The 11,798-nt window shown below is 46.5% G+C and overlaps 1 protein-coding gene across 3 annotated transcripts; it reads left to right on the top strand.

Moving 5' to 3' along the window:
• Positions 1–10,436, top strand: MORN4 (MORN repeat containing 4). 3 transcript variants are annotated; one of them, XM_054729164.1, is made up of 6 exons: positions 172–332; positions 6,869–6,961; positions 8,214–8,284; positions 8,429–8,543; positions 8,943–9,052; positions 9,317–10,436. In XM_054729164.1, the coding sequence occupies exons 1-6, from the start codon at positions 214–216 to the stop codon at positions 9,463–9,465; spliced, it is 657 nt and encodes a 218-aa protein (XP_054585139.1). In that variant the 5' UTR covers positions 172–213; the 3' UTR covers positions 9,466–10,436. The 3 variants fall into 3 exon arrangements, with proteins under 3 accessions (XP_008142364.1, XP_054585139.1, XP_054585140.1); XM_008144142.3 differs by lacking the exons at positions 172–332; positions 8,214–8,284 and adding an exon at positions 1–138; XM_054729165.1 differs by lacking the exons at positions 172–332; positions 8,214–8,284 and adding an exon at positions 6,731–6,751.
• The last annotated feature ends 1,362 nt before the right edge of the window (positions 10,437–11,798 follow it).

The raw sequence follows: 11,798 nt of genomic DNA, 5'->3' as shown, positions 1-11,798 counted from the left end.
GATGGCGGCGTCAGGAGGGGCAGGCGCCGTTGAAGGTGGCGGAGAGGCAGGTGGCAGGGGTGAGCCCGGCGGAGCGGAAGGCCGGCCGCTCGAACCCCGCGCCGGGGCGTGACGGTCATCCCAAAAGGCGGAGCCCAGGTTGGCTGGCGGCGCGGGTGGGAGGGGGCCGGGAGAGTGCGGCGGTGAGGAAGGGACTGAGGAGCCCAGTCCGAGATGACAGGGGCTGGGGAGCCTGGCTCCATGCCCGACGTGCTGACCGGAGGGCGGCTGCCCCGGGGTCCCAAACTCGGCCTCCGCTGGGCCCGAGGCCTGGGAGAGCCCCTGGCACCCGGGTTAGCGAGCGGGGTGGGTGGGGGGATGGCTGACCTGTGCGAGCAGAGAGTCTGGCCCGAGCGGGAGAGCAGACCCGGGGTGGAGGGCAGGAGCAGTTCTGGAAAGCGAGGGTGCGTGATGGGAGGAAAGGGGAGGTCGACGTGGAAATGTTGTCTTTTGCCACCGAGGGCTTTGTGTGCTTTGGGCCCGCCTCTCGCACACTGGTGGAGAGACGTCCCACGCTTTAAGGTTTGGAGAAATGGGATGCCTGTTAGTTTATGGTAGCATCCCTGCAGCTAGCCTGTCCAAACTGCTTAGGTATCAGCAGGAGTAACTTGGCTATATTAGAATCCGGACCAGTCATTTCCTTAACCATGAAATAGAATATCCTGGCAGTCCCTGTCGCCCCAAAGTCGTCATTTATTTATTTATTTATTTATTTATTACCTTCTTTCTGGTATTAGGATTTTCTTCCCAGGTTCTTCAATCTAACCATCCCACAGTCTTCCTAAATAAGACCTTTACCTAGTAGCCATACATTTGTTTACTTTTCGAGGGGAAGGGAGACTTACAGGAAAAGAGACTTGACTTACTAGTACAATAAAAAGTTATTGCATGCTCACTTAAAACACTTTAAAAAGAACTTTTGCATTTTGTCCTAGGTTTATTCTTTGTTGATCCAATCCTTCATTTTCTTCTCTTTAGGATTCTAAAAGCTTAAGAACTGCTGTCTTCATAACTGAGGAAACTTGGACAAAACTATCATACTTTGGGGAGGGTAGCTTGGGAGAGAGACAATGTTAAAGATATATGTAGGTAGTTAAGGTTGCTGCCTAAAAATAATATTCCTTTTTTAAAAAATTGATTTGAGAGAGAGAGAGAGAGAGATTAGTTTGTTGTTCCACTTCTTTGTGCATTCATTGATCGATTCTTGTATGTACCCTGACTGGGGATGGAACCCGCAACCTTGGTGTATGCAGACGATGTGCTAACCAACTGAGCTACCCGGCCAGGGCTCCAAACAATATTCTTAAACTGAAAATCTATTCCTCTTTATGTTAGTTTTTTTATTTAAGAAGTTCTCTGAATTTGGACACAGGTTATTATGAATACATAAATATTTTTAACAAGTTTGATTTCTAAAAAAAAGACAAACAGAATGGAAACAAAAGTTATTCCTGTCTTCGACTTCTATTTGGAAATGTCTGAGTACGGGGAAAGGAAAGATAGCAGGGATATAGACTCTTGTGCAGACTAATAATATATTAGTTTGCCGGGACAAAGAGTCATTTTCCTTTTAAATAAATGTTTGGATTGATTCTTTGCAACCCATCCAACAAAAGAACAAAGGATGAGTATCTGCTTAGAAGAAGCATGAATTATCTTGACTTTGTGACTAGATTCCATATGGATAGCTGAAGCCTAAACTCGTAGGCCATCTAGTCTCTTTGAATAACTGATACAAATACCGATTTGCATCCTTATTAAAGTACTAGAGGCCTGGTACACAAATTCGTGCACAGGTGGGGTCCCTTGTTGGCAGGCTGAGGGGAGGGACCAAGGGAGGTTGGCTGGCCAGGAGGAGAGATCAAAGGAGATTGGCTGGTCGGGGGAGGAATCATGGAAGGTTGGCTGGCTGGCCGGCCGGGAGGAGGGACTGTGGGAGGATGGCCAGCAGGCCCCCTGATCAGGGCCGTTGTGGGGGATGGCTGGCCAGGGGGAGAGACCGTGGGAGGTTGGCTGGCCGTGGGAGGCTGATTGTGGGAGTGCACTGACCACCAGGGGGCAGCTCCTGTGTTGAGCATCTGCCCCTGTTAGTCAGTGTGTGTCATAGCGACCGGTCATTCGGTTGTTCGGTCCCTTAGGCTTTTATATATATAGATTGGGTTTTCAGCCTCCATTAGCATTGACTATATTAAACTAGATTTGTCTCAATGACCATCTTAACTGGTGAAATTTTTTTCTGGATCAGTGGTTATGCAGCTGAGTATTACTTAGCATGTCTAATTACAGAAATGCTAAATGAAAATCCTGACACTGACCCAGGCAGTGACAATATCAATTATTTGGACATAGGTAGAAATTTCTAGTCAAGTGTGTTGAACCATGGCCTTAGTCCCATGGAGTCGATATGTGTTCCCTTTAATTAGCACTTCTGATTGTGTTTTATGCTATGGACTTTGTTTTGAAACATAACTATTGAAGGGAGTTTGCTCTATGTTCCTAGATCAAAAAGGAATGGAAATTTGTCATATGGTATGCACTTTTGAAAACAATGGGAGAGGATGGTGGCAGGGTTAAGTTGAGAGTTGATGTTCCCTTTCTTTCAGAGACCTTTTACTGGTCCCTCTGAGACAAGGTGGCATGCCACTATCTGGGAGTTTCCTGTGGCCTTGAGAAAAAGTAAACAAGACTCGGCTGCTCCCCGAGTCCCTATGTGGTCAATCTGATTCCTCAAATTGCACTGCAATAACTCCTTCCAAAGTTTTGAGTGAAGACAAGTTAACTGCTGCCTAACATTTAAAGGAAATGCCCTTATCTTCTGTATAAAGAATGATTTTGTGTTTATATTTTGGAATGGTTGTTTAGTCGTAAGACTTAGTAGAAGATATAGCCTTTCAGATTCTGGCTTGTTTTGAAGGAATGAGATAGTTCAGATTTGTACCATAAGCTGACTTTTAGGAATGGAAATTTGACAGATACATTATAGGAAAGAACAACCACTACTATCCCTCTGGCTTAATTTGTTCTGGGAAGCAGCTGAAGATAGCCTCTAGCTAACTCAATGCCCGGCAGTTTTGATGGAACACTGTTTCTCTTCCTCTCATTAATGTTGTATTTGCAATGGAGTCGCGTTGACCTCCACCCCAGGCTCACTCTGATGCTGGGCTGACGATAAGAGAATTGTGCACCAGAAATTGGATGCTGACCTTGTGGAACATTGATGGGATAGAGAAAGCATCAGCTCTCTGAGAAAACAGCTCCACAGGTTTTGAGGGGTGTTAAGAAGAAAATGATCCTTTTCTCAGGCTACCTTCTATTATGTGAAAGACCCTGGACATGGACTTTCTGAGTAACTAAAAAGTGAGAAAGTCCCTGGTTGGTGGGCCTATGAGATTGACTCCCAAACACTTCTAGAAGTGCCTCCACAAAGCTGGCCTTCATTAGGGGGGTAGAAATGAATGTTCCTCCATGTCTGGGTGAGACCACAGCGGGTCTCAGAACTCATCTATCCTCATAGCTGGAATGAAACTGGGGCTCGGAGGCAGAGCCAGGCCTAGAAGATGTGACTGGGCCCTGCTCTGTTCAGGCCAGGCTGAGTTCACATCAGACCATTTCTGGGCATGTGGCATCTGTATCAAAAATTATTATGACACTAGAGGCCTGGTGCACAAAATTCGTGCACGGGGGGGGGGAAGGGGGGGAGGGGGTGTCCCTCAGCCCAGCCTACACCCTCTCCAATCTGGGACCCCTTGAGGGATGTTCAACTGCAGTCGGACATACCACTCACAATCCAGGACTGCTGGCTCCCAACTGCTCGCCTGCCTGCCTGCCTGATTGCCCCTAACCGCTTCTGCCTGCAAGCCTGGTCACCCCCTAACCACTCCCCTGCCAGCTTGATCGACGCCTAACTGCTCCCCTGCCAGCCTGATTGCCCCTAACTGCCCTCCTCTGCCGGCCTGATTGCCCCTAACTGCCCTCCCCTGCCGGCCTGGTTCCCCCCAACTGCCCTCCCCTGCAGGCCTGGTACCCCCCAACTGCCCTCCCCTGCCGACCTGGTCCCCCCCAACTGCCCTCCCCTGCTGGCCCGGTCACCACCAACTGCCCTCCCCTGCTGGCCATCTTGTGGTGGCCATCTTGTGTCCACATGGGGGCGGCCATCTTGTGTGTTGGAGTGATGGTCAATTTGCATATTACTCTTTTATTAGATAGGATAGGCCAAAATTAAAATATCTTATAGGGTAAGATATAAAGAACAGGTGGGTGGCAAAGAACAGGTGGGTGGCAACTGTCGTTTGCATTTCCTCTACTTAGTATTTACCTCATTAGTCAAAATTGCTGACTTTTCCCCAAAAAATGCTATTTAAATTATGTTGGTGGCATTTTTATACTGAGACTTTAGAGAAATTTCCATTATAGTAAGTGTGTGAGTATAGGTGTGTCTTTGAAGGAGGAGAAGAACAACATTTAAAGGACAGGACTAGACAGTGTTCTAGGTACTTTCATGAATGTTATTTCATTTAATCCGCATGCTAACTCTGTGAAGTAGGTAATAATCTCCACTTTATAGATGAGGAGACTGAGGTTTAGAGCTGGATGTGGAGTATAAATAACGCAGCACTGTCCACCCACCACCATTTGGAGAAAACAATGTATGCCTTGTTTTAGTTGAACATTTAAAACACCATTTTAAAAATAAAAGATGCCAGATTTTCTTGTACTATGGGACCTACTCTTTGTAACCCCTTGATTTTCCATAATGGAGACGTCATTACAACCCTTAACGTTGTGTGTGATTTGGGCTTCTCTGGGACTTGAAGGGAAAGGAAGCCAGCAGTTGGTACCAGGCCCACAGGGATTTAAAAAAAAGTTGTCCTCCAGGTCTGACCTTAGTGCTCTGAATAAGAGGCGCACTTGTCCTGTTGGGATCAGTCAGGTGCCTGAGGGTCAGACTCCAGGTTAATTATTAATAACAGGGGACCTTCCGATGGTGATTTACACAGCAGAGAGCTCTTCACACACAGCATTCCCATTTATCGGAGTAATAATCCATAAACTTTCAGGTGTGTAAGAATCTAATGATGTGCTTGTTAACGCTGCAGATTCCTAGGCTCTATCTGTACAGAATCTGATTCAGTAGATCTGGGTGTGGGCCTAGGACTGTGCATAGTTACAATCACTTGAGAAAACATTGTATTATTTCATTCTGAAGAAGGGGTGAGTAAAAAAGACCTAGGGGATTTAAAAAGGAAAAGTGGATTGCATTTTTTAAATATGTCAAATGATTTTCTTTCTCTGTATTTATACTTAATGATAGTTTGGGTATCTTAAATCTCTTTTATAGTATATCCTTGAATAAAAAACATTATTTTACCACTCGTGTGAAGCCATAACGAGCCAGTCCTCAAATGTTATTGGGTGATGGTAGTGGTTGTTCTTTCCTATGATATATCTGTCATAGTTAATCCTTCTGCTCCCATTACCCCGTTATCCCCCTTGCTCAGGCCTTATGATCGCATATCTGGGTGTATCAGTTAGCTTTTGCTGAGTAATGCATCCCCCCAAAACAAGTGGCTTAAAACAGCCCTGTCTTTAGTCTGTGTTTCTGTGGGCGAAGAATTTGGGGCTGTGCTCAGAAGGGCCGCTCTTCTGGTCTTGCCTGAGCTCGCCAAGGCTGCTGTGTCAGCTGGGACAGCCGCTCCAGGCGGCCTCTCATCAGCCAGCAGACTAGCCTGGACTTCTTCACCTGGGGACAGAACAGCTCAAGTGCAGCAAGAGGGCAAGAGTGCCCTTCAACCTCTGCTACGTCACCTCTGCTGACGTCCCATGAGTTACATAACCCACCCATGTCCAGTGGGTGGAGGGATAAACAAACTGTCCCTTAGCGGGAGGATCTGGGCGGAGGGGGAATAGTTGGTGCTCATTGTCACAATCTACTGAATTATCACATCTCCTGCCTTGCCAGCTTCTCTGGCTGTAGGTTTTTGCTGCCCGAGTCCATTCTGCTTCCTGATGCCAATTTCATTTTCCTTAAACTTTGCTTTCATCATGTTACATCCCTGTTCAGCCCTCCCACCCCCTGAAGCTTTCTCTTTACCCACCTTATCAGCTAGGAACTCTTCTGCCTCACCGGAAAGGTCTCCTCACACTCGCCTGACCCTAAAGGCAGAGCCCGGAGTACTCTGCCTTTCTCCAACTATAAAGTGAGGGAGTTTGGATTAAATCTAAGAGGTTCTTTTCAAATTTAAGGTTTGGGCTGACAAATTTATTTCCTGTTACTCCCTAAACATACCTTCAGCTCTAGAAGACCCAGCTTCTTCTTTTCCTCCTGAACATCCTGTGTTCATGTTACTCTCTATGCTTTCTTTCCCCGTGTCTTCTCAGTCTGGAATTGCCCTTTGCCCTCTTCACTGCTTGTGTTAAATTCTGCCCACCTCTTGTCTTTGTTAATCTCTGCCATCCAATTTGGCAGCTAATTATATTATTTCTCATATTATTCAATGTTTTCATTGTTAGTCTTATCAACTAGATTATAAACCTATATTGAGGAAAGAGACTGTATTTTACAAGTTGACTAAGTAATATAGCAGGTATCAATAAAATCTTTGTAGATTAATCCTAAATTTCTATCTCAGGTCATAGAAAGTTGGAACTGGCTGAAAACTTTAAAGACAAGGAGGACGACTTGGGCAGAGGCGGTGATGGCGATGGTTGGAGCGTGGGTAGTGTGCACTGACTGAGCTGGTAGCCTTTAGAATGTATCTACAAAGTTGCTTTGCAGGCCTTTCCTCCAGCCATCCTGTGACACTGGTTCTCCTCTGCTTGTGTCCTGCAGTTTCCATCCTTCTGTAAGCTGTCACCATGACCCTGACAAAAGGTTCCTTCACCTACTCCAGTGGGGAGGAATATCGTGGCGAGTGGAAGGAGGGTGAGAGGACCCCTGGGGTATCAGTGATGAATATTTGACCGAAGGATAATACTTCAGGACTTTATTCATCTTCAGGTCTTACTCCAAGATTTAATATGATAGTTCTTTTCCTTTATTCAATTTTAGGATTATAAATAAAGAAATTTAAAAAGTACCATTGTTAATTCAACCTCCAGAAGCAAGTTAAGTCTTTCTACTTATAAATTGTGTTTTAACCCTTTTATCTTTTAGTGATATTATTTGGGGATTGTTTTTCTAAGTGCTAACGTACTTAGCAGAGTAAAGGAATTACTTTGAGTGCCCATAAGTTATTGCAATGACTTGATGCCAATGAATCTTAAGAATTTGAGGAAATTAGGGCAGGCACTCAAGAGCCAGTGACATTCATTGCCTTGAATTTCCTGTGACAGTTTATTACATCTGCAAGTATCTATTCTTAGGAATGGTAAAATTCTTGGGAGCCTGAGACTATACAGGAATTAGTTCAAGTTCATTTGGAAACAATGTGGCCACTTAAAAGTCCCCTGGATCCAGTCCTAGCAAGCCTAGCAAGCCAGGAACTGCCCCAAGGAGTCAGTTGTGTCCATGAAGAACATTTCACACTGTTTCCGGACATGTGCCTCATTCTTTTCATGGTGGATCCTGCCGCTGATGAATTCCTGAGCCTTGAGAGGAGAAATTGTGCAGATGGGATGTGACCTTGTCTCTGTACATCGCCAGCCTTTCTCCTGCCTCCTAAACACCTGCTGTCCTCTTTAATACGACCTTGAGAGGAGAGACTTCCTGAGGCTCTGCTGGGAGTCTCTGTCCATCAAAGGAGCTGCCTCTTGCTCTGTTTTCTGGCCAGGGCAGTGGGTGAGCTCAGCCTTACTGATGTAGCAGAGCTCAAGCCAGTGCTGCCAGTCCGGCTGATCGGTTTGCACAGTAGCTTCATGGTGCTAAGTGCTATACTTTTATTTTCCTCAGAGTGGCAATGTAGTTAAGTGTTGAAGGCTGTCAGGTCAGGTTGCCTGCTGTGTTTGCATTCTCGCTCTATGACTTAATTGCTCTAGGATCTTGAGCAAGTTATTTAGCTTCCTTTTGCCTTGGTTTCCACATCCGTTAAATGAAAATAGTAATAGTACTCTACCTACCTCATGAGGCTCTCGTGAGGATTAAATAAGATGATATATACAAAGTGCTTAGGAGAGTGCCAGCACACAATAAGGCACCGTGGGCTGTTTTTAAGTGCTCTCTCATCTTTCATGCTTAGAGAGACCTGCTCCAACTCTGGTGGCTGCGACTTAAGATGGGAAGGTCGCAGGAGCCAGGTTATGACTCTGGGTATTTGCCCTCTTCCCTGATAATGTCACTGCTTCTCTTCTTCCCTTTGTGGGTCGGGTGTGGAAGGAAAGGGATGTTAGACAGTGAGAGGGGACCCGGAAGCCGCCCCATCCCAACCTGACATCTGTCCTTCTCTTTGCTCAGGCCGCAGACATGGTTTTGGTCAACTGATGTTTGCAGATGGTGGCACCTACCTGGGTCATTTTGAGAATGGGCTCTTCTGTGGCTTTGGGGTACTGACCTTCTCAGATGGCTCAAGGTGGGTACTGGTTCATTCTCTTCTCAGCCTTAAACTAGGGAGAATCTGATCTAAAAATGATCGTAATAAATATCTGGTCAAACCAGAGCTTGTTCTAGGCCCTCTGAAAATAGGCAAGGAGTAGCATTAGTGTTTCTATAGATCTAAAGTTTGAAATGGCAAGAGGTGAGTGATCTCCCTCCCCGCACTGCTCTGTTATTTCCTTGAGATTAGGGGGCCTCACATACATACTCTCTGACCCTTCTCTGCTGAATGAGACTGGGCTGGTAGAGCTCTGAGATAAGGGGAATCAGCTTTGCTCCTTGGCATTCATAAATAACACATATTGGTAGCTGCTTGTAAGAGTTAACTTGGACAGCTCACTACCCCACTAAAGGCTAACATCTTGTGTTTCTGCAGGTATGAGGGGGAGTTTGCCCAGGGCAAGTTTAATGGCGTCGGAGTCTTCATTCGACACGACAACATGACCTTTGAGGGGGAATTTAAAAATGGCAGAGTAGATGGCTTTGGTAAGTTGCAGCCCAGCAGGATGGGAGACTTAGGTGAGCACAATATGGGTGGAAGTATACCCTGTTAGCTTTACTCCTTCTATGGATGCCCAGCAATCTCCATAGGGATAGTGCCCGAATGCGGTAAGTCTAAGTACTCAGACTTACCGCCAGAGTACTCCTGAGAAGGCTGTGAGGTTTTCTTTTCCTCGGCCTCTACCTGTCAAGCAGTTCTCTGAATCATTGATGCCATTGTCACTCCCTTATTTCCTGTCTCCCTCAAAGGCCTGCTGACTTTCCCCGATGGGTCCCACGGAATACCCCGCAACGAAGGTCTGTTTGAGAACAACAAGCTGCTGCGGCGTGAGAAGTGTTCCGCGGTCGTACAGCGAGCCCAGAGCGCCTCCAAGTCAGCCAGGAATCTCACCGCGTGATGGGCGCTTTGTGCACCCGCTGACAAGTGTTGGGTAAAGCAGATGCCCCGCTATTCACTCGAGGGGAACAAATGAACCAGATGTGAGAGGAGAGGACATGACCTTGTGCTGTCCACATCACCTGCCAGTCAGGGATGCGACCACAGAGAAGTTCTGAGGACTGTGGCCCAGGCCCTGCAGCAGCGGTTTCCAGTCCTGTCTTTTCCGTGTCTCACTGTTGGTACTCTCTGTCCCTAACACCCTGGGTTACCCAGTGCAGACCTGCCGCTGCCGTGCACGTCCTTTCCTGCTAAGTGAGGCAGAATCTCTTCATTCTGCTTGTATTTGGGGTGGATGAGCCACATATATCCCCTGTGAAGGATTAGGTAACAGTGCTGTTTCCCTTCCCCTGACTTGACAAGCTGTCTTGCTCACCTGAATTCTAGCAGATACTCCCCATTTGTGCCTCTCTCCTTCATTAGACATGGGACAGGATTCCTTTATGGGATAGAGACTGATGTAAACAGTCATCTTATAACTTGTATTTATTACTTACTCCAGGGCAAAGGGCAGACCTCTCTGGGCCATACCAGGTCCTACCATGGAGTGAACTGAATCCTTAGGGCCGACATAGCTCCTTCCCAGTGGACCAGTAGTTTAGGTAGAATTGGAACCCTCCTGGAATCCTGGTGAACTAGCCGAGCATTTGGCTCCTTGCATTTGGTTCACTGTGACTCTGCCACCACAAGCCTTGGCCATCAGGCCTGGGGATCAGATCTTGACTGATAGGATCTCTGCACAGTTCTTCACAGAGGCCTCCAGTTACCCTGTGACCCAAACACACCCCACCCCACCCCACTCCACCCCTTTCTCCTCACACTGAATGTCTCCTCAATAGCAGATTATGGTGGAAATTATAGCCGTGTGCCTCTATTCTTTGAATGGTACTGTAGAAACAGGTGTTTATGAGGAATAAAACTACCAGAACTGCCTATACTTAGTTTTCTTGACTTTCTTGTTATGTGTCCTCATGAATATTAACTCATTTGTTGTTTCTAAAAATTAATCACAACCCTGGCCAGTGTGACTCAGTTGGTTGAGTGTCGTCCCGTGCACTGAGAGAGGTCACTGGTTCAACTCCCAGTCAGGGCACATGCCAGGGTTTCGGGCTCGATCCCCAGTGGGGAGCCATGTAAAAACAACAATTGATGTTTCACTCTCATATCGATGTTTCTCTCTCCCTCTCCCTTCCTCTCTCTCTCTAAAAGTCAATAAAATATTTAAAAATAAATATTAGTCACAGATGGGGGCTTGGAACTGACATTGCACACTTTACTACATATATCATCTGATTATCAAAATCTCTGCACAGCCCTAGCTGGTTTGGCTTAGTGGATAGAGTGTCGGCCTGCGGACTGAAGGGTCCCAGGTTTGATTCCAGTCAAGGGCACATGCTCGGGTTGCGAGCTCACTCCCCAGTGAGGCAGGAGGCAGCTGATCGATGATTCTCATCATTGATGTTTCTATCTCTCTCTCCCTCTCCCTCTCTGAAATCAATAAAAATATATATTTTTAAAAAACCCTCTGCACAGTAGGAGCATTTTTAAAAAATCAGACATGTTTAACCAATGTCATCCCAATAAATTCAATTTTTAAAAACTCAGGTTCACGTGGTCCAAACTAGTGGCAGAGCTGGGTGGGGTTTGTTTCCAGGTCTTTCTGATTTCAAAGCACCTTCCCCTGTGCTTCCCCTCTCCCTGAGCATCAAGACCCACATCCTGAGACCAGTTACTGTCACACCGGCTGGTTCCCTTGGGCGAGTCACTCCTGCCTAGGTTCCCTTTCTCCGCACATTCCCTGCCACACCAGCCCTTTTACAGCCTGCTCTTACACAGTCCTGGGAGAAAGATGCTCTTACGACCCCCATGCGGCAGAGGAAGCTCAGGGCAGGGAAGTAGTTTCCAAAGGTCCTATAGACACTAAGGGGCAGATCCCAGAACTTCAGCTCCGGCTGTGTGAGCCCAGGGGCCGAGCACTTCACCAGGACACGCCCCCCTAGCCCTAACTTTTTGGTCCTTCCCTGAACCTGATTCTCCTCTGAGCTCAGATCTTCTAGAAGTTGCCTGTGAGAAGAGTCCAGGTGCTAAGCACCAAGCCTCAGTGCCAGTCAGATGCCCAGTTTTAGTTGAAAAGTGATACTGTTTATGTTCTCTCCTAGCCTTTGCCCTAAGCAAGAAGTCCGTTGACCTTTTTTTTTTTTTTTAACCAGAGTAATTAAAAAAAAAATCATATCAGGTTTTCTGCCTCTTGTCAGATATCATGAGGAAGGTTAAACATTTTGGAGAAAGCAGCCT

The sequence above is a fragment of the Eptesicus fuscus genome, chromosome 17 (genome assembly GCF_027574615.1).
Source record: "Eptesicus fuscus isolate TK198812 chromosome 17, DD_ASM_mEF_20220401, whole genome shotgun sequence".
Taxonomy (NCBI): domain Eukaryota; kingdom Metazoa; phylum Chordata; class Mammalia; order Chiroptera; family Vespertilionidae; genus Eptesicus; species Eptesicus fuscus.
Note: the sequence above shows the minus strand (reverse complement) of the source record. Positions and strands in the feature narration are given on the sequence as shown.